Source organism: Pelecanus crispus, chromosome 10 (genome assembly GCF_030463565.1).
Source record: "Pelecanus crispus isolate bPelCri1 chromosome 10, bPelCri1.pri, whole genome shotgun sequence".
NCBI classification, from domain to species: domain Eukaryota; kingdom Metazoa; phylum Chordata; class Aves; order Pelecaniformes; family Pelecanidae; genus Pelecanus; species Pelecanus crispus.
The window spans coordinates 13,130,199-13,153,165 of NC_134652.1; the positions used below are offsets into that span (position 1 = coordinate 13,130,199).

Consider the following 22,967-nt stretch of genomic DNA (forward strand, 5'->3'; position numbering starts at 1 on the left):
TGCATCTCCATAGTAAATACTTTAGATTTACATATGAGTGTGATCAGGATATGACCTCTGATCAGCAGGCAGAGGTATGGGGAATCTGAGTATGGATTTTTTTCAACTGCCAGAATCTTCTGTTCTTAGCCATGCTGGCAGGAGAAACCATTGTACTGTACAGTATAAAAGGGGGATTATTGGCCAAACAAGAAAGGACAGACATCTAAAATTAGAGAAGCAGCTAAGGGGGTGGGGAGGGAAGTACATCATTCCCATCTAATCCAAATTTGATCTTTTTTTCTGGTAAAGTATTTGATCTTGCTCTTTTCCTTGGGTATCCAACCTTTATGCAGCAATATCTCTGAAGCCTGAAGGTAAAAAAGCCCATCTCCACAACAGAGTGGAATGTTACTTCTGCTGAAAAAGGCAGTGGTATCAGAAACTGGTATTAGAAAAAAAAAAAAAAAAAAAGCCCTTTAATGCCAGCTTGCAAGCACAAGATGCCTCTGGATTGTTAAATATGAAACTTTGATCTGAGCTATGCTGTCCCATGGCTAGTTCGGTAAAATGGGAGGATCTGAAGAGATGTTATGCAACGGGATACACATGTCACAATAGTTGATGGCATCAGATATCTCCATATTGCTGTTTTGGCTTTACCTCATTTTACTTTTGATTCTTTACTTTACTTTTGATGATCTGTGCCATGGACTATCTCTTCCCTAGGTTTTGATTTCCAGTGAATTTACTAGGTGCCTCCAAGAAGAAGCTGGGTGAGCAACATGGACTAGTTTGTTCTAAGGGTTGTTCACCATAGACAATTGTCCTGGTTTTGGCTGGGATAGAGTTAATTTTCTTCCTAGTAGCTGCCATAGTGCTGTGTTTTGGATTTAGGATGAGAATAATGCTGATAACACACTGATGGTTTAGTAGCTGCTAAGTACTGCTTATGCTAGTCTAGGACTTTTCAGCTTCCCATGCTCTGCCAGGTGCACAAGAAACTGGGAAGGGGGCACAGCCAGAATAGTTGATCCAAACTGCCCAAAGGGCTATTCCATACCATATGATGTCATGCTCAGTATAGAAACTGGGGGGGGTTGGCCGGGGAGCAGCAATTGCTGCTCGGGAACTGTCTGGGTATCGGTCGGCTGGTGGTGAGCAATTGCATTGTGCATCGCTTGCTTTGTATATTATTACTACTATTATTATATTGTCATTATTATCATTACTATTTTACTTTCTTTAAATTATTACACTGTTCTTATCTCAACCTGGGAGTGTTTCTCACTCTTCTCCGATTCTCTCCCCCATCCCATCGGGGTAGGGGGAGTGAGCGAGCGGCTGCGTGGCGCTTAGTTGCTGGCTGGGGCTAAACCATGACAACAATACAAGTGTGATTGATGTCTGCAAAGAATTCTACACTTTAGCAGAATAGATGTGAACTAGTCTTTAGCAGTTCACAGAGACACAAGGTTTGCATCATAGCAAGGACAGTGTAGATCAATCCAGGTGGATCATTCTGATTTCAGGACAAGAAATGCCTAAGACCATTCAGCACAATTCTTCTAAGCTTTCAGGTGATAAAAAACCACTTACAGGACTTACAGGGCCTCATGCTCTGCTTGGGGAATTGGAGAGACTTCTAACTTTCTGTCAACTTTCAGTCTTGCCAGCCTGGTTGGCATTCATGTGCTACCCACATTATTAGAATTCTTCTTTTCCTAGTGCTTGCATTCAACAGTTGTATGTCTTGCTGCTGCCTAACGCTGTATGTTATTTATTAGTGTTAGTAGCTTTGCTCTTCTGCCTTGTTTGACTGGGAACACTTGCCCGTTCATCATAATCGACTGTTTCCCTTCACCTCTCCCCTGTCATAGATAAGAGATAAAATAGATAAAGATAGATAAAATAACCTCACCTCAATTACACATCTTCCTTTTGTCCAATACAACCTGTCTTCTGTCCTGTTGGAAGATTCCCACCACCATCATCCCATGACTTCTGAAGCTATTGACCAAACTCTGGTTAACCTTGACAGAGGGATTCAAAGCCTCAGACATATTGAACTACTACTTATTTTCCTAAAACTTTCCAAATTGCAAAGGTTTTTCCTTCTTGGCATTTTGAAAGGTATGGAAGATGTGTTGTATGGTGAAAGGTGAGGCTTGCTGAAGCCGTAATGTTTGGGTTGTACTGAAACCCATGTGTGTGCTCAGCGCAGCCCCAGATGATAATAGGAGTGTGGAGGGCTATGATATGGCAAACTATACCTACAGCTTGCATCAGCAGATGGAGGTTTAGCCAGGTGGCTACAGATTCTGGCAGGCCCTTTACTAAATATATGCAGAGGGATGGATGGTCCTTACTTTGGGTATGATAGAGACAGAGGGACAGGTATTCTCTGCTTAGGTTGCTAACCTGAGTTACTAACTCGCAGCTGAAATAGCAGGGATGGCAAGTTAGCCAAATTTATTTTTCTTCAACCATTATTTTAAGGGGAAATAAACAACTCATCTGGGTCACCTACAGATAACATCTCCTGGCGCTCCCACCCTGCTATTCCCTGTCTTTCTGATGTGGGTAAGATTTTTAAATAACTATCCAACGCAATATGTAAACTCTGGATTGGATGATAAAATATGAACTACTTCTCCTGCTTGTCACATCTTTAAATTATTTATAGCAATAGTCACATCTTTAAATAATTTATAGCAATAATCAGCTGAACTATATTAAGCCAAAAATTGCAAGAAATTTGAGTGTATATATTTCTGTTCATTTAGATCACTCCAAATAAAAGTTGATTAAAAAGGAGAAGAAAATTGAATTAATTTAACTGATTGTGCACAGAAATGTCAATTTCATAGTTTCCTATTGTTTCTTTGTAATTTTTTTACCCCCTCTTGTCCTCCAAGTCTTTTTGATGGCTTCTGTAGGTGGGAAACTTTATTTTGTGATGAGAAAATTCTTTTCAGAAGGGGGAAAAAAAAATTACACATTTTGGTAATCTCATGTAAAAATACATAACTTAATTTCTAGTAAAATCTACAGTCACAACTCAAACTGCAAGCAAGACATTTTCAAAATGGAGGCTTAAATCTGTTTTGAAATGCACATTTAAACTATATTTAATTTTTTATTTCTTCCCTTTGACATTGATATTAAGGCTCTTTCCAATCCTTATTTACAATGCAAAACCCCAGAAAACCCATGCTGTCAGGGTGGAGTGGGAAGTTGGTGGAGCCTGAGGGGACTTGCATTTGGCTTTGTCACAGACTTCCTTCAAATGTAGAATTAGTTACCTCGTGTTTCCCTCCGTTTCCCCCACCTAGAAAGTGGGAACAGTAATACTTGCCAGCCTGCTGAGGGCCTCATGAGAAAAAAGTCATCAGAGATGTGCTCACTTAGGGAGTGAGACATGTGGGTCCCTTGAGTTTTGAAATGTCTTCTTTTTCTTTACCCTGGAGATGTCTTTAACAGTTAATTTCAACCTGCCAGGGTAAATTTGAAGTGTTTTAATGCTGTGACATGCAGTGCCGTTACAGATGTTTAAAGAAATGCTAACCAACTCTTTGGCTTGTCAGTGCTGTCAGACCACTTAATACTGCCCTCTTGAACCGAACTCTTATGAAGGCAAAAGAAGTCTCTCTGAACTAGCTTCACTTTAGCTTAATCCCTGCCTAAAGCAAATGAGCTATAGCTAAAAATCAGCCAAGATTCATTAATATAGTGAGGAAGAGGAGACCAGGGAAGGCATAAAGACACAGTGTGGCTGGTCCCAAGCTGCAGAAAGGCCTTTGGCAGAGGCAGTGTATCAGGGACATGAATCAGTTCAGTGTTGAAAGGCCTGAGCTGCTCAGTGGGATACAGGAGTTTTAAATAAAATCCTGTGTCCTGCCTTAAAAAGTCCATGGGAAAAATTCCCCAGACTTTCTAATGTGATAACCTGTGTGTCTGGGGGGGAGGGACTGATAGCCATTCAGAGTGTGACCTCAGGAGAGAAACTTGTACAAATGAGGGCAAGGTCTGCTTCTTTGCTGCAAGGGAACTCTGTCCAATGATACAGGATTCAGTGCGTTTACATCTTGCATTTCCCTTTAGAAATGGGCAAGGCCTTGGGGAATTATTTATACGAGTTAGAAAGACAGCCAGTAGTGAGAAGCATCCAGGTGAAGCAAGGCAATTTGTAAAGCAAGAGTAACTTTCTATGAAAATAAAGAATTGGATAAAAAACTTAGTTCTTCCCTGAGAGAGAAGCTGAGATTGGACATTATTACTTTCTGGAAAAAGTACTAGGGTTACACATGAAGGAGTTAAATCAGGCATCAGACCAAAAGTGACATCTATCAATGGCTTGTGAAAGGCTTAATAGGAGGAACATGTGAACTTAAATGGTTAGCTGTTGAAGAGGGTTTTGACATTACTAGCTTTTGTGAAACATGGTGGCATGGCAAAAATCAATGGGAAACTTTAGTACTTGGCTATAAAACTGTAAAGGAAAGAGTTTCAATTTAAGTGATGAGGGAATAGCACCTCAGCCTAGAAAGATCCTCAGGAAGAAGGAATGCAAAAGTCAACAACACTGCACACAGGAATACAAATACACTCCAGAATTACCAGCTCCAGTATTTTTCACATTCAGATGTGAAAGATCATTTTTAATGTCTTAATTATTCCTTTATTCAAAAACTTGTTCAGTGAAAGCCTTTTGTAAGTGCAGCCTGTGACTCCGCAGTTCTGCCTTCTGTGATCTGAAAGCCTTTTATCCAAAAATCTGCTCATGTAGAGATTAGGAACAGCAACTGGCAAATCTCGTGCTCAACTGGCCGGTCCCTTTGGAGGCAAACCAGGTGGCAAACATAGTTATGCAGGAGGTTGGAACAGATGATCTAATAGTCATTGCTGTTTGTTACTTAAAATACCTGACCTCTGCCAGGGGTGAATTCATGTGCAGAAGGAGAAACAGGCTAGAGCCCATCTCTTCACACTGCTCCTGGTCATGACAGGCTGCCGTGTTCTGCTGCTCCCTAACCACATTACAGATGCTTCTGGTCCTGCCTCCCAGGAATGGCTGCCACTCGGACAGCAGTTAGAGCAGCAAATTAAACTGTGGAGGAAGGAGGGTGAGGACATGATACATAGACAGTCTTCTCATGGAAAGCAGTCATGTTAATATGTGAAAACCAGGTGTAACTGGTGGAAAAAGAAAAAAAAATAGTAAATGGTGCCAATTAAAGTGATTGCTTCTTAATGATGTGTATTATAACAAGAAACTTCATCTGTTAACATATGTCTTTTATTGGAAGAAAACTGCATTCTAAGAGGCAGGACACTTGATGTTACACAGCTTCAAGTCTGCATGTAATGTTTTTCTTTTTTCTCGTGGAGTGTTCCAGAATGATCTTGTTGCAAAAGAAACCTTGACCAAATAATCAACTGGTTGATTCTTCAAGTCTTCAGTAGCTTATGTAGAATAAGTACAGACAACCTTAAATTTGTAACAAAGCAGAGTAAACAACAACTTGCAAGGGAATTTATTTAATCTATATATTCAAACTGACAGTCCTCTGAATTTCAGTCTGTGCTTCTTGAGAAAGAAGAAAATTTCCATAGGGTTCATGTTACTGGTTGATTCAGAATGCCTATTATAATTGTGAAATATTGGTAGGAATGGATTGAGATATATTCATGACAGTAGGTGGACTAATGGAATTCAGTGACTTTATTTAAAATGTGCAGGAGTTTATTATAATACTGTAATAGAAATGTCATTTACCCTGACGGGAGGAGAGGGAAAAGCCCTGTCAATGAATAATAATGAAGTTATTTAAATGTCAACTTTCTTGCAAATAGTTTGCAAAATATAAATTATTCTACACGTTTCTAGTTGTGTATTAATTTATTACTCAGGGAAGTCAGAACTTCAGTCTCATGGTTTTGGCTTTTTTTTTTTATACTGTCAAATGAACTAGTAATAATTAAAATGTTTATCTTCTCAGGTGTTTGCAGAAATCATTCTGCTTTACTGAAAAAATAGTCTGATTCTACTGGTAAAATTTGGTATGAATTTAATGGAAGCAATTACAACAAAAATGGTGGGACAGTTGTGAAGTTCAGAAGTTCAGAATTGAGTCTAAATACTCTGTTTCTGAATATTATTCTTTTACTAAGTATCATCTGCATTTCAGTAACATCCACAATGTGCTAACATATCTATTTTTCTTTTCCATATTTAGACTTGTACATATATCAAACCTCTCTGCAGACCTTTCTATTTCAAACTCATCTGGGCTTATTTTGACTTACCCTGTAACTGTACCAAGCTAAATTAAGCCAAAATGAAACAATTTACACAGGGATTTAAATGAATTTGATGAAACATGTATAAACATCCCCCCTCCCCCCAAACAATTTGAGAAACCATTGCAACATGCATGTCTATAGAAGAGCTAATAAAATAAGGCTTACTGTTCACTCATTTGTAAATAGTTATTTCAGTAGCTGTGGCTACTGTAGATGGTTCAGAAGGTATAGAGTTTCATTTTTGTGTTTTCAGCTCTACAGGTCCTGGGTTTAGTCCTTTCAGATGATTTATCCAGGCATTTGCTTGCTCTGCTCATGCTATATAGATGCACTAAAACTGAGTTCTCTCTGCAGAGCTTCAGAGAAACAGCCTACCACACAAAGTGGTTGATGCATACCCGTTCCCCTTCAGATAGCTGGGATTGAATTTGTTGATCCTACACTGTCGTTACTGCCTACACCCTGCTGAGGTGCATCTGTCTTTTGCAACACTTCCAGGTTAGGCTGTCTTTCTGGATCACCAAACGGCTGATACATTTTCATGGGTTAGGAGTCGCATGCTGCTTTATACATCCATTTAATAAGACAAATGAAGAGCTCATTATCCAGGCTGCTAATCAATGCCTGCTTGTATACATATATGTAATAGGAGTAAGATAAATGCAGGTTGGTGATACCCCTAGGTTAGATCCCAACAGAGGCTTCACATGTATGCAGTGTTTCATTTGATACAATTCTTTTGTTCCATTGCTCTGTGTGTGTGTGTATCTATCACCATTTCTTTGTGTTAAAGCACTTTTAGGTGCCTATCTGCTGTTGTATAACATTTACCTCCCTGTTAAAATTACGGGTAATTGTAAAGTGGTGTGAAAGAAAGAACTTGTAACTGGGCAGGTAGAAGGACTGGCTATTGCTAGTTTAGAACATGATAATGGGAGTAAGATCTAATAGTAGCTCCTTTGCTTGTGTATCTGCTCATCTGAAAAAAATGTTGTTTTTCTAAGCTTTCCAATCTTTCAGTTGCTTTTATAGACGTTGACAGAAGCACACACTTCTATCTGGATATAACGTTACCTGTAAATAAAGCTATGAATGCAAAATAATTGCCTAGAGATTTGAAGTAAGAAATGGCTGGCAATTCTGACTAAGATTACCATTTGCAATAGGCCTTCAACATCTGTTTGCCTGTGCTGTGGCAGGGGTATTGGCTGCTTTTCTTCAACAATTTCAAAGCGAGTTTTATGTGTCAGGTTTTCTTTACTCCTATCCTCTTTTGAAGGGTCCCATTTTGAAATCACTATCACTGGTATAAGGAAGAGCTGCATTACTTCATTAATATATTTTTTTTCCTAACTCAGCAGGTCAGATTCAGTCCTTACAATCTTTACATGTCTTTATCAGCCCAAACTTCTCAAAGGATAGGTTTTGTTTTTTAGGCAGATAGCAACAGAAATATCAATATCCGAGAAGGCCAGGTGGTGAGGTGGACAAGGTAACCAAAGTGAACCAGCAATCCTTGGCAGGACTGTGTTCAGCATGCTGCTGTGGCTCCCTTCACCTGAATGCTGGAATATCTCTGAAATATTCAGTAACAGAAATAACCATAACAGCATCCTCTGTCTCAGTCCACTGGGGAAATAGCTCAGTTGGTTTATACGTGCTCCTGAGAGAGATGACCTTATAAAGGGAAAGATCAATCAGTGGATGAGAATTTGACGTTAATGTTCTAATCAACAAGGGTCATATATGCGCACAGGGGTGCAGGTGTTTGTTGGGGGAAAAGGAAGGAAAGGAAGAAGCTATGGTTGTAAACCATAGGTTAATTGTTGTATGACCAGGACAGATACATGCAAATGCTTCAATGAAGTTCCTGAATAGAAAGACTCAGCTTTAATGCAAATCCACATTTTAGTGCAATTCATCTTAATGGGTAAAACCCCAAACTGCTGCCTTCTTGTTTTATTCATGTACTGACTGCAAAATCTGAAATCCCAGAAGCTGTGGTATGAATGTAGGTGTGGAACCTGATCCAGAAATTTAACACACTCCACCCCCCAAAAACGTGGACATTAAGTGTCTTAAATACCTTTGTGAATTCAGCCAGTTTCCCAGATAGGAGAGAACTTGGAAGTAACAGGTGCCTAGGGTTTACTTTAGAATGACTGGTTTTGGAGTGATTAGCAGAAGGGAAAATTCATGTTACTGCTTGCAAGTGAAGTTCTATATGGACCCATTTGTACATTTTGAAGATGATGCAGATTTATTATCTGCAAGAATATGTTATACTTTTTAATGTCTGTGTTACCCAGACATATGTCACTTTTCTGCAGTTTGTGAATACTAACTGTACTGGTTTGGGCTGATTATCTAAATCCCCTGGATATTAGGACATAATTCAGGCAAGCATGAGCTGCATAATGAACAAAACCTCTGCTGATAATTGGTCTTGGTTCCAGTCACATGTAGATGTTACAGGAACTCTGCACAGTCCTGTTTGCTCACTTGTTTTGTTCTTCCCCAAGACATGTAGTCAGTGTCTCTGTGGGTCACCCTCATAACAAAAATAAATTATTTTCTCTACTGAATGGTGGCTCTTAAAGCAGGAATAAAGCACATGTGTCCATACTCTCTGCTAGTCTATGTGAAAAAACCCATATAAATTGTAGGTGTAATGCTCATGTGGGTTTTCAAAAGGACATTGATATTTTTTTGTAGAAAACTGAACTCCAATTTCACTGAACAATCAGCTGGAGCAGCTACTTTGGAATATGCTAAGAAAATACTCTTATCTTAACAAAATTAGTTTAAGCTTGGAATACACGATGAATTGGTAACTTTAGTCTCTTGTCTGCTATTTGGCATTTCTGACAATCATTATCATCTTCTATATGCAGAATTTAGCATTTCTTATTGTACATGTTTATTTTAAAATGCTTTGGGAAGATGCTGGTTTAGTTTTTCCTAATCTAATTTAAATGCAAATTATAAGCACTCACATGATGCTGTGTGTATGTAATTAAGTATCATTATATACTACATGAATCATTCAAAAAGCTCTAGAGAGCCATTCTACTATATAAAGCATGACTTTATATTGAAAAGCCGCCAAGTGACTTGTGGTTTTGTGATTAAGTGTTTGTACTTATGAAATCTCTCTTTGGATTGTAGGTCAACAGATTATGGGACAACGTATGAGAAACTGAATGATAAAGTTGGTCTGAAGACTATTCTGAGCTACTTATATGTTTGCCCAACAAACAAACGTAAGGTAGGTGATAATGTGGTTGGCTCATTTTTACTTTATGATGCAATTTCTGTACTGGTGATGTCTCCCAATTTCCTCAATAACTGTTACTATTTAAATGGCTGGAAACTCTCTTTCTCCGTCTCCTTCCCCTTGAAACAATATGTAGCTTTACCAAAATATAAACTAGCTTGTACCACCCATACTACCTACAAGTGTACTTTAGGGAATATACATTAGCAAAAGATGGCTGTTAAATGGATACACGTAATAGGTATCATGCATTTAATTGTTTGCTTACCTTCTGGATGGTGATGATTTTGTTGTCTGAAAGTGAGAGACACTCATCAAAATGGCAGAAATGCATCTACAGCAGCCAGATTTTATGTAACATTATTTGTCTTTTAAGTGCTCCCAATAGCGAACTGAATAGGATTTGACAAATTCCTGCAGAGAAAATGCCTTCTGAAGCCCAGAAGGTTTTAATCGTGCAAGCACCCTACTGACTAACAATCTACTGAGAATTTATAACGCTGACATATTCATAAAAGGAATCTGATGCCTTCTTTGAGATATGTTTTTGACAAAATTTTTGTAGTTTGGAGGTACGCAATAGGAAGTGATGAAGCACAGTTCATAATGATGATGAAGACTTGTATTCTTATATATGCTAATATATGGATATGCTAGTAAACAATATTGTGTTTAAAGACTGTACACATGCTGTTTAAAAAAGGGTTTAACTCTCATATTTGGTGATAAGCAATCATTACTATTCATGTTTTGGTGTGGAAACTAAAAAGTAGTTTAAATCATCTTGAAATTACTGGCAATTTCATTTCGGCTTTCCTCATATGTTTGTCCAGAAAAACAAAAAGAATGAAAATAAAATCAAAACATGATTAAATAAATGGTAGTGGTGAGCTTATTGTCCTTTTGACTTAGCTGTGAGGCTACAGTGCACACGCAGTGGCTGGAAGGCCCAACTCCAGCTCTTTACCAGAGGGAATATGAACCTAGCTCGAGCAGTTTTCTCTCCTTGCTTTCTGTCCTCGTGGATAGTTTGAGTTATTACAGGCAAAAGTGAATTGCATCAGCAGAAAACGCTAGTGAAGACTCGGCTCTAAAGGAGGCTGTATATATTTGGGCAGCTGAGGTCACTATGATGCTGTTTTCATTATACTGAAACATTTATGTATTCTTTAAGACACTATGAAAGGAAGAGGGAGCTGTCCTAACCAGAGAGGATAATGCTTAGCTTTGTTCTCTTGTAGTTCATGTTTAACTCTTTGTTCAAACGAAACAGGCACTTCTAGGCATGAGTCATTTGACTTATTAAGAAATTGACCCTAGGATGATACAAATCATGTCCTAATATCACCTACTTGTATCCGATTGACTCCATACCACCAGCTGAGGTGTAGACACGTAACAGGGTATACTCGATCCTATCGTCTACTCCCCCACCTGAGCCTGTGAGTAATGTTTTGTTCATAACCAAGGAATCTTTGACTGATGTGCAAGGACTTTATTCCTTCTGCTGGTAAAACAGTGTTTGCAAACTAGAACTAGAACATAAAACTAGTGTGGACTTTTGGGCTTATGCATTCCACTTCCTGGCTAAAGGCAGGTGCCTCATGTGGTCCTAACAAGACAGCTCTCTTAATGGTATTCTGATTAATGGGTTGTAGCTGTGGAATTCCAGTCCTTACCTATTCTGATGAATTTAGGTTTTGCTGGAAGACCCTGAGAAAAAAAGTTGGCTGGCACTTACCTTTGTAATGCCACCTGATTGATTCCTCATACCTACCTACCTATGATTATACAAGACTGGAAAAAGGTGTAGGGGTGGAGAGAGAAATGATCGTAATCAAAAGAAATGAGAACAAGTATGGGTTCAAGTCTCCTGATGAAAGTCAGATTAAATTGGGATTAAATGGTCCCAAATTAGCGGAGAGATGTCATCTCATTGCAGGTGACCCCTGATGAATATATGAAGTTTTTCACTAGAAGTTAAAGAATGAAATTGTCAGATCATTCAAATGTCCTTCAGGTCTGACGTTTGAAAGGTTGGTCTCCTGGCACAGAAGCTGTGGTGTAGAGGGTGTATATATATATATATATATATATAATCATGCCTGATGTTTGCTGGAGGGTAATAATACTGTTCTCTAGAGCTAAGAAGGGCTTTAGCTCTGCTGAATCTGCATGATCCCTTAGCTGTTGTGGTGCAGAGAAACCTAAGAAGAAACTAAGGGTTTTCTGAGCACGTTAAGCCAACTTAAGTGCGGGCTGGCTCTGAAAATCCTTTACCACTTCTGGCTGTGCCTTCCCACTCCCTTCCTCACACTGCCACCCTTGTTTGGGTAGCCATCTGGTGAGCTGGATCAAGGACGAGCCTGGCTGAAAACTAATCCCTTTCCAGCTCAAAAAACAAATAGATGAAAGGAAAAAAGCTTTCAGGTGGAAGTGTGGAACTGCCTGTTCTGGCAGTAGACTGCACTAAAGTTGGTCTATAATTGATATAGGACAGTGCCAGAGGAAAGCTGCAACACCTGGAATGAAAGGACCTGTGTAATGGTCTAAGATTGAATTTTCCAAAACTTATTTCAGCAGGAGCAGAATTAGGCTTGCAGGGAGAACTTTTGGAGGCTCTGCTTATGCTGTCTGTTTCTGTAGAACAATCAGACCATTCTTCCAATAAACATTTAACTTTAGGCACCTAGCTAGTCCCCCGTGATTAAGAGGTCTTGGGGAAGAGAGTGTAGCGCTGTTATAGTTCCACACTAAAAATATTTTTGCAGTGAAAGCAAAAATACTAAAACTCAGGGTCTTTATCATACCTGCTGTGGAATGGAAAGCAGAAAGAAACATATTTACATATTTACAAATTTTGCCACCCAGAATATTTTCAGCAAAAACCTATGGATCCCGAGACCTGATTCCACCTGCCTACGCCCCCGCCCCCCCCCCCCCCAAAAAAAAATTAATTCTGATAACTCTGCGAGAAACTCTGGTTACTTTGAAAGTTGCATCTTGTTTCACTAATGTGGGCTGGGTGGGTAGCTGCAGACTTTTTTTTTTTTTTAAATGTAGGACTCAACGTCTCTAAAAACCAATGAATTTTATAACACTCATACTGTTCATGTGAAGGGTTTATACACTGCTGCAGTTAATACCGGGCAAATGCTAACAGCATGTTTTTCCTAAATATTTGTTGTATGTAGTAACTGATTTTTTGACTGCACCGGCAGCCTTCAATGTTCTTTGTTCTGCAAGACATTCCTTAGCAGAGAGAAAAGGCTTCTTCAGTAATGGAAAAGAAATGGTGTATTTTTTATCTTGAAGCTATTGGATGAGAGACCTTGCTACAACAGTGATTCATTAGTGGGGCCAGCATGTACTTAACTTACTGAAGCTGCCTTCTTTCAAAAAAAAAATCCTTTTAGCACATGCTTAACTTTTAGGAATAGTCCCATTGGAACAGAAGGTAAATGTTGAACTTTGCTGACTCAAGACTGATTGCTTCTAATGAAAAAACCAAGTGTATCGTGTATGTAGTCTTGTCTGTTCCTTGCAAAGCAGAGCAGTTGGAACAGTGAACCATAGAACAAATGTAATTGGATTTATTCAAATAATTAATAGATTTGTTCATGAATTTCTGATGATTTTCACATTCTGGAAAAGAACAAACAGCAACATGTGTTGAATAAATTGTTTGTTATAATTTATTTGCTCTTCTCCATCTAGAAAAAAAAATGTATCTATAAATACACAGGATTTTCAGTGTTTCCCACAGTTTATAAATGCCAATTTCTTTCTAAAAGCTTCCGACTTCCAATTCTTGTCTCTTTAAAGGATTTAATTTTGTTCAATAACCAAGCATTGCAGGCAATGTCATATTACAAAAGGGTGCTTTGAAAATAAAAATGAGAACAAAGTCAACCATTATTTACAATTTAAACTGATGACCTATTTCTGTTGCTTGGTATTTTTCTGAATTACAGTATTTTCTTAAGGAAATTACAGAAAATGGTTGAGTGACATAGCGATATAAAAGTCCTGGCAATAAGAGAGGTGGAAACTCTGTTTTTCAGTATTCTTTCCTTTCACTGAATTATGGTACTACCTGGTCGTATGACTGATGACACAGATCAGGGGGAAAAAATTGTAACACATGGATCTTGCCAAAGACACAAAGCCTGTTTGAGTATTTGTCAACAAGTCTCCAGAAGAGAGAATCCCCAGTGTGCAATAAATCCCTAGGCTTAGGTATGTCAACATTGGTTTATTTGTTAGGTTCATAGAGCCTTTTGTGAGGGGAAATAAAATTATTTAAATGCTTCTACAAGAAGAAATGGTGTTTGGGAATAATGCACTGGTGGGTTAAAATCTAAACTAATATAGAAATCCAAGCTGGTATCTTGAAAATTTATTTTTGCAGCAGTTTGTCATTCACGTTCCTAGAAACTCACATACACTAAGTTTTATGGTCCTTCTCTATAAAAGCCTTTCAGAGAGGTTGCTTTTAAGCATTGCATGGAAAGTCATAGACCTATGCAAATAAAAAGTGAATGAGTCATCGTGGGGGCACTACAATTGGTTTAACTAGAGGTTTTCTTTGACTCAAAAAGTGCTGCTGGCTAATTTAGATATGGTATCCTTGTACGAAGCACACTGTGTTCTTTGCAGAGAGCCAGTTTGTGCAGCCCATTTGTCCTTTGTACTTTCAAACCCCTTGTATCTGTGTATCTCCAGTTAATTAATAAAATGCTGGGTGATAGTATCTGCCAGCTACTTTTGTGCTATTAATAGGAATAGTGCGTCAGATATTTCCTATGGGTTTGAATTTTTGTGTTAGTGGGGTTTTTTGTTGTTTTGTTTTGTTTTCTTTCCCCCTTTCTTTCTGCAGGCCTGCCTTGAATTTTCCCTTTATTCCTCCAACTGTTCATATTTTAATTGCTGTGTGGTACAGTGTCCTCTTTCCTTTCTCTCTAAAGATGAATGGATTACAGATGCCTTCCTCTTCTTTTATATTTAGTGGTCACGATTAGCGCCTTTATCACAGCGTGTTAAGCACTGTCCTGTTGTGTGTGTAGCTCCAAGATAACGGATATTTGTTGTAAATATAATTGCATGGGTTTCAATGCTGGCTAGATCCCTAACTACTTCAAATTCATTTCTATTAGCTTTAAATGAAAGGAAATGAAAGGAATGACAGCCCAGCCTTCTGTTCTTTCTAGCATCGTGTGGTGGTGGTGGAGAGAATAGTTGGCAAATGTTTCTATCGGTCAAGACAGGAGAAGGTTTACCCTTATTAGCTGAAATGGGAATGATTGAGTGGTACTTTGTATCCTGTGGTATTAGAGGAGTTCATTTGTTTCAGGGAGGTTCTGGGTTTGGAATGTAAACTGCCCAGCTGTATACAGGGTAAGATCCAGAACTGCGTGCTTTACCCTGGCCTTTGCACCTGCTCTCCTGAGAGTTGGGAAAAATGCCCGTAGAGACGAACAGTTCCACCTGACATTGCCATTTCTCTAGAAGCTGCTAACCCTCAGTTGCTAAAATCAGATTGGAAGCACTTCTAAAAACTCTCTCTGACCTGTCTCACCATGGAAGCTTTCACCAGTCTGATGTGAAGGCAGGTCTCGATTTTTATACTCAGGGAAAACCAGTTCTTTCCAGTGGTGTCCTCCTTGTAGTTGTCTAAATCTTAGTGTGAAGACTATCAGTTTATACTGGAGAGGTTAGAGCTCAGCAGAGCTCTAAGCACACCTCACTGTAGACTGAGCCGGATCCTGTGGCTGTCAAGGGATGGCATCCTTAGCAAATTAGGCACAGTGGGAGACCCAGGGCCTGTGGTCGATCAGTCATGCCAATAGCCGAATGTGCTATTGCAGTCCACTCTTGCAGAGATAAAATCAATTATTCTGTGGCTCTCCTCTTTTCATTTGGAAGGAAAGGTCCTTGTTAGCTGCAGGCTGTGAGTGCAGCCTTCAGAGACAGTCATAAGAGACCAAAAAGGCATTGTCTTGCAGATGTGAATCATGGTGGTGTTTTTTTGTGTGGGTTTTTTTTTTTTTTTTAATGGTGTAGTGCCTAGGACATTTCAAGGAGATGTTTAATGAAAGTCTTTTCTTACCTTTTGAAAGGGAGGAACCACCTTGTACTCAAGTGTTTTGTAGATCAAAACATAATTTCATCAAATGAAAGCTTCTGTTTGGATCAAACCCCGTATGGCATACGAAGGTATATGAAGAAGCCCCTGGATTTGTTTTAAATGTCTCCTACACTATGACTACAGATAATGATTCTTCATAGCCTTGTCTTTTACTTCAGAGAGAATATTTTGGAGGGAAGGGAATCAAGAGAATGTGGGGTGGGATTCATCTGCTGGTTTTGCTGATCTGATAGGAAGTTTCGGGTAGATAGCACTACATATGCCTTTTCTCCAGTGGTCTTCCAGTGGGAGAACATAGGATTTCTTCCTCACTTGTATCTTTTCTCTATATACAGTGGTCTAAATCTGTTTCATTCAGCAGTTTTGGCTTAAGATTTCTCCTCCTGATCAGGAAAGAGTTGAAATCCTGAAACTCCAAGGGTCAGAATTATGAACTTGGACTGCAGGGGTTGTTCAATGGACTTCTGATAACACTATACAGATGTGAACAGTTCTCTACCCACAGAAAGAGGGATGTCTCCCCCCTTGAATTAAGAAATTTTTCATTTTCTGCTGTTCAGCAATAATGATGGAGTAAGTCTACTGCTATTACAAGCCACCATTGGTGGTGACTGGAACGTCTTACATCCTTATGATAATACATATATTACAATTTTCACTTCTGCTTGTAATATCTTTAGATTCAAGACTAATGCTTCTACCTGTGCACCAAATAATCAAGTATAGACTTGATTTCCATTTCAAAAGACTGTCTTTTCTGCCCCCCTATATGAAAAGAACTTTTTTTATTAGTTTAGAAAGGTAGATTGTTCCTCATATCTTTTGGATGTGATCTAACACAGCTGCAGTTCAGTAGAGTTTCACTGGAGTCAATGAAGACCTGTAAAGTGGCAGTGACTGAAGAGTGTTGTGTTGTTAAATATTGAGTTCATGGGAAACCAATAATTAGACAAACATTTGGTCCATGTTAACAAAGTGAAGGCAGTGTGTCAGCTTTCAGAGTGAATATTTTGACTTTTGAAGTGTCTGACAGCATTCACTACCAAACTTTCTGATTTATTGCTATAGTATATGACAGCTTTCTCAGTAGCCATTACACGCAAAGCCCTTGCCATTATTCTATATCCATATCTCTTCTTGGACATAAAGTGAAATCAAAGCCCATTTATTTTGCTGCTGTTCTTGTAAGCCTATCAAAAATAGTGGCAGTTTTGACATTTTGCCACTCAAAGTAGTACTACAGTATGGTGTTGTTTCTCACAGAAGTCTCCAAGGGCACACTGAGTGTTGAAACTAATGATAGGGAAGTATGAACCATGGAATTCAGTTTTAGAGCCAAGATTCACCCAGGCTGAGGAGGGTTTCAAAGGTGTTCCTTCTATTCTGACTCTGACCCCTGTTTTCTACAAACTGGAGAGTTAAAATTTATGCAAGATAATCTCTTGTTGAATGTCCTTCAATTCTTTTATCCCTTTGTAATTCCTCAGTGATTTGCCAAATATTTTGGAACAGATGATATCCCTGTTGGCAAGGGAAGATATATACCAGCAGCTTAGAGAGCAGAGGAGTGATATGTTGTTAGTTGCAGCCCAAATACAGGCAGCTGGGATTGATGGTAGTACAAGAATGTGTCTAACTACAGAGCAGATATGTCTTATTGTCAAACTTGTAGCTCCATCCGTTTCCATAAGTAAGACAGGCTGTTTAAAGCAGGAGAAAAGCCAGTTGCCATAATACTGGGTTTTTTTTCTATGAAAAACTAGCCCCAAGCAGTTGAAAATCAACTTGTTCAGTGTCCCATAAAGTTGGACTAAAAATATGTACAGCAGGGTTGTTTTCATTTACCTTCTGGATTTTGAGCCATTAAAGATACGTACCTAAATCTCACTTTTATATCATTTCACTGCTCTGTTGTCATAGGAACATACTTCTTTGGTCATGAAATGTGGATATTGTCTTGTTACTATATGGCTTTAGAAGTTGGCCTTAAAGGGAAAAATAGAAAAATAGCTTGATACTGTGGCATAACTGTACAATGGCTGGTTTGTTGGGGACTGGAACTAATAACATAAAAAATAACAAATTTATGAATACTGACCACAGGAGCTCTGAACTCAACCCTCCATTACCAGGCCTGCAACAAAGTCATATGTAGTATCTGTTAATTAGAAGATAGTGTAATCTGTAGGGCATGTTTACGAGCAGATTGCAATTGCTCACTCCTTCTGTAGTCTAGATATGTTATTGTGAAGAAATGAATGACTAAATGACAGGATACTTGAGTGTTATATCTTCTGTGTAGCTGTACTTGGAGTATAAGGAGAAGAAAGTGAAGAAAATAAACAAGAAAAATATTCTTGATTATGAAACTTCTGATTGATAAATGCTGGTAAATGCAGAGAGAAGGGAGTGATGGCAAAGACTAATGGATGTAATTAAAGGTTGTCTGCTGCTAAGAAAATGTGGAATTTGACTTGTATGCAGATAGCAAGAGAATTGGAGACCAACAAGTGATGACTCGTATATCATATCAAGAGTAACAGGTCATTGCGGAAGCAGCCAAGCTTCTTGGAGAAGATGGGAGTAGCTCAGTGTCTGGTATGGAAAAGATATTGCAAAACTGTAAATGAGCTTTTTCCTTTTAGACCTGCTAAGTAAAAGGTTTATGTTACTTGTTGCAGGGATGGAGATATTGCCCAGAGCCAGAAAAGGAAAAAAAATCTTGAGTCAATGATAACACAAAATGGAGAATTCAAGGGTCAAAACTTACTGAAAATAAGGCACAGTAATCCATATTTTTGTCTCTTGAGTCTTTTGATTCCTATTTCTCCACCTGTTTCTCATTAGCAAAAAAAGGAATTAAAGCATTTAGGAAGGGCGTAAAGCTTGTGGAGCAAGGAAAATACAGTGTCTGCTAAGCTTGGAGAATAATGGCATTGCGAGGCTTGGGGGTAGGAACACACAAAATTATCCTTCTGTTTACCATGACCTGGCTTTCAGATGGGTACAGGTCTCTCACAAATTTGCACAAACCCAGTTTTCCAGTGGAGAAGTCTCTTCTACCATGCTCAGAAGTACTGAATTGTAGTCAATTGTTCTTTAAAGGTAGGATTTGTTTAGGGATAAGTGACAGCAAAGCAGAGAAAGCTGTTGAGGAAGTGTAGCAGTGATAATGGCAATAATTGGAGACTGTGCTGAAGGTGATGTAGAGAGATAGACATTAACTGAGCAAACCAAATTATGTTCATAAAGAGCTATTGGAGGAGTTCTTGCTGTGTGTTCTGATACAATGGATCAAGCCTTAGACCACTGTTTCCCAAGCATTTTTTTCATTGATAGGAGAGGGTAATCAGACTATGGTGAATGTTCAGAGCACACTCATACCCTTCACAGTGTTTTTGTGTACATTTGCTAAGAAGGACATATGAGGATTTGAAAGAAATACTTGGTAGTAAATTTTGAGTGTGGCCAACTGTTCCCATAAATTTGGACCCAATACATTATTTTCTTGCTTTTTCTTAGACTGCCAGTGCAGTTAAAAAACTGGAGGTGGTGGAATATTTTCAAAAGATAAGAAACGTTTAATTTAACACATTATTTGACAAGAAAAAAATAAAATTTGCAAAGTGTTCTATTGCATATAGAATGTTATGAATAATGGATTTTGCTATTTAGAGAAAGAAAAATTTCATATTGATTGAAAGCACTTATTCCTATTCAAACCATTATTCTTTTTTTTTTCTGCTGAGGTCATGTAAGGCTTTTCTGACTTGACGAGTTTAATGTTAAATTGACAATGTTTTTGGGGTGAAAAACTAAAATAATTTTGTTTTGAAACCTTTCCACTTTTAAATTCTTAAGAGATTTACCAAGATAAATCCTACTGAAAACAATGGAACTTAATAATGATACTTAAATTACATTCTTAATCACTTTACTGATTCTTTCATTGTTAAAAGTCTGCCCTTAACAGTTTCAATACAGTAAAATAATGAATTCTCCTCTGACCATATGTATTTAGGTCTCTATGCCTCTGTGTACACATAAAACCTCTTCACAGTCTCCAGTCCCTAATTCCTTCACCAGAGGAAATAAGGAGAATTAGAAGGGAATTTAGTGGACAAGATATAGCAATAGAAAACAGAGAGGAGAATGATACTAGAAGTTTAAGTAATTTACAATAGCTGAGAAATTTAGATGATGTAAGAACTTTCAGACATTAGTCCCTTGAGATGACAATCTTCATGAATATGCACAAAGAGACATGAGGATAAACAGTGATCTGGTCCTTGCATCCAAATTCCCTATGTGCAGGGGAAGGCATTTCTTAGGGTTTTGTGTCTCCCGCTGGATGATGAGATTCTTATGCGCTTGAATCAATATTTTTTTTTTCCCCACAGACAGACTAAAGATACAGATAGAAAGCAATGGGATATATTCTTCATGAAGCTGCAAAGTTAACAACAGAACCTGCCTCATTTTTTGTTAACTCATCTTGCTCCAAAGTTGGGAGGTGTATCTTCAGCAGACAAGATTAAAAAAAAAAAAAAAAAAAAAATCACCTTTCTTTGTTTTAGGGTTCCTTTTTGCAGCAAATTGCACAGTTTGAACATTATTTTGGTGTGGGTTTTTTTTTTTTTTTTTCCCAGCCAGAATATGTTTTAGAGGATTTAACCTTGAGCACGTGGTGTGGATGCTGGGCTCTCCACTCATAGGTTCAACACTTTGTGTGAACTCTGCTCTTGACCATGTTGTCTGCTCTGGATGTAGCTTTCTAGTGAAGGCCATTGACTAGAAGTCATTCCTTAATAATAGGCATGGCAATGGGTTTACAGCCATAACTGGACATGATGCAGGACTGAGAACTTAGTATCATATTATTGTGACTCATCCTTCTACATTAAGCCCAAGTTTCTTCTGTCCTTTTTATAAATTAAGAACTTTGGAGGTAGAGATTTTTTTCTCCATGTTTGAACAACATCTGTTCCTTTAGGTTCTGGTGTGCAGTTTGTCTCCTATTTATTACTAATGGTAAATAATGAATGTGATAGCATAGCAAACCTGAAGCACAGCAGTCTGTGCTTAGGTTTTGGCACTTAGGGAAGAAATGCAAACATATCTGTATGCCCTCCCTAATGTAATGTTGTTTACCTCCCAGAAATTAAAGAACAATTGCAGATGAGCCAAAGGAAGCCAGACAGTATCAACTGGGGAAGAAAGTGTAACAGTTTGCCTACATCTTGAGACCCCTGGTCATTTGTGGATTTTGTGTTAACAGGTACTTGAGAAGAAGTATTGTCAGTCCTAGTTTATGAATGATATCGAATGTATGTTTCGATAAGGTCAGAAAATAATCAGCCACAAAGACGGGAACAGAACACAGGATTTTGGTTGAAATCCTAGGCACAAAATTATCTTTTCTCCTAATTCATGTAATTCTGGAAGATCTCATCTGCTTTTATATCATTCCTTTCTGGCAGGGAATCCCAAACTGCATCACATCCATACATGTTTGTACTCTTCATTTGCATCACTAAAAAAAAAATAAATCTTTTCACCACAAAAAGAGAGCAGAAAGGAAAGAAGGAAACATCATTCAAAGCCTGCTTGGGAGAAGAGGAGCACTAGGCCATTGCAGAGGGATAGAGGAAGCTTAAGTCAGTGATCCAATGTAGCAGTGGGCAAAGTTCACAAATCATCTGCTGCCCCAGACCCCTGTCTGTCTAACACCAGTGTGCACTGCAATATTCCTTTTTTATCTTGAAAATAAATAAATTTCTCCCACACCTTTTGAAATATATCTGCAATTTGAACCTTGGAGCTGAGAGCTATCTTCCAAGTCATGTCCCTTGTTTAAGTGTTTCACCATTCTCTTTTTATAATACCTCTGCCAGCAAAACTCTTCCATATGTTCCAGGATGCCAAGCCTTTCCTTTTGCTACTGTTTCAAGTGGGTTACTGACATTTACAAGCTCTCACAGGAGCATTCAGTCAATTACCACTGAAGACTCCTGTTGTTCCAAGGAGACTAACCTTTCCCCTTGGGCACCAATTAAAATCTATTACTTTTATTCCCATAGTGCTTGCTGTAATTTGAGCTCTGGCTTTTTGCCAGGTAGAACTTGTTGGGATTTTGTCTCCTTTTCTTTATTACTGAAACTTTGCTAAAGATAGCAAGAGTGAAAATTCCGAAACATATGTATATACTTTGGGGAAAACAACATAATTTTAATGGGGCTTTCAAATTAATGTCTCTTTGACTTGTCATCAGGAGTATAAGAAAAATCCAAGTGAAAGAAGAGACATGTTTCACGTGACAGTATAGCTTTCTTGCTTCCTCTTCTTTTTTTCTTCTTTCAGCTAATGTGCTCCAATTATTCTACAGCAGAGATTTGCCAGCAATGGAAGGACAAACATGCTGTGGGCCTTGCTAGTACTTAACTACTGTGCTCTGAAAGTTGAGGGGAGAAAAGTGGAGAGCTGTGTACCTGTCAAGTGTCTTGAGCCTCAAGGCCTGTCCTTTTTTGTATTACAAACCAGTAGAAACAAAGACTGTAAATACTGCATTACTAGTAGCAAAGCTGCATATTGTGGTTAAAATTCTTGCTGTAAAATTATACTTTCATGCTTATTAAGCTTTTCCACCAGCTTATGTTTCCTCTTTCAGTTGGAATTTGTGAGGATAGAAGTGACTGCTGATCGAGTATGGACAGTTTTTTCTCTGTTGAAGATGTCTGTCTGGAGAGTTAGTCAGACATCTGACAGAATATGTTTTTTGTGAAAAAATCAGGATTTTGAAAACTGTGTTCAGGTGTCTGCTTTTTGTCATCTCTTTTTGTTTGGGATCTTTGAGTTTGTATGAAAACTTTGTATATTCAGCCTATTGCCAAACCCTCAAAACTTCTTAAGGGAAAAAGTTACATGTTATCTTGAAATTTATCACAGAAGGCAGTTCAATTTTAAGACCAGCACAGTATGCAGGTTTAGGGTATGGATGGCTGGGTATAAAACAGACATTGGTAAGTTGTTCAGAGATTTCTAAATCATTACAATGATGAAGCATTCTGAAAAATCTTGTGTCTATCAGTTTGCACCAGTCTAATTACAAGAGAATTTGACTTGCTTAGAAAATGGCGATGTTGTGTATAAGCCAGTATAAAACCTGCCAGTATCTCCTTGTCTGATACTATAGAGCAAATCCTGGTTCCTTTTGCTTCCTGTTTTTGGTATAAGGCAGTCTGTTTTGGTTGCTTATTC

The 22,967-nt window shown here is 38.4% G+C and overlaps 1 protein-coding gene across 1 annotated transcript in view; it reads left to right on the forward strand.

Annotated features, from left to right (window-relative positions):
• Positions 1-22,967, forward strand: part of SORCS1 (sortilin related VPS10 domain containing receptor 1) — a 305,005-nt gene that overhangs the window by 121,873 nt on the left and 160,165 nt on the right. Inside the window, exon 3 of the mRNA XM_075718060.1 lies at positions 9,454-9,553. Coding sequence (XP_075574175.1) covers positions 9,454-9,553 — 100 coding nt within the window. The remainder of the gene's footprint in view (positions 1-9,453; positions 9,554-22,967) is intronic.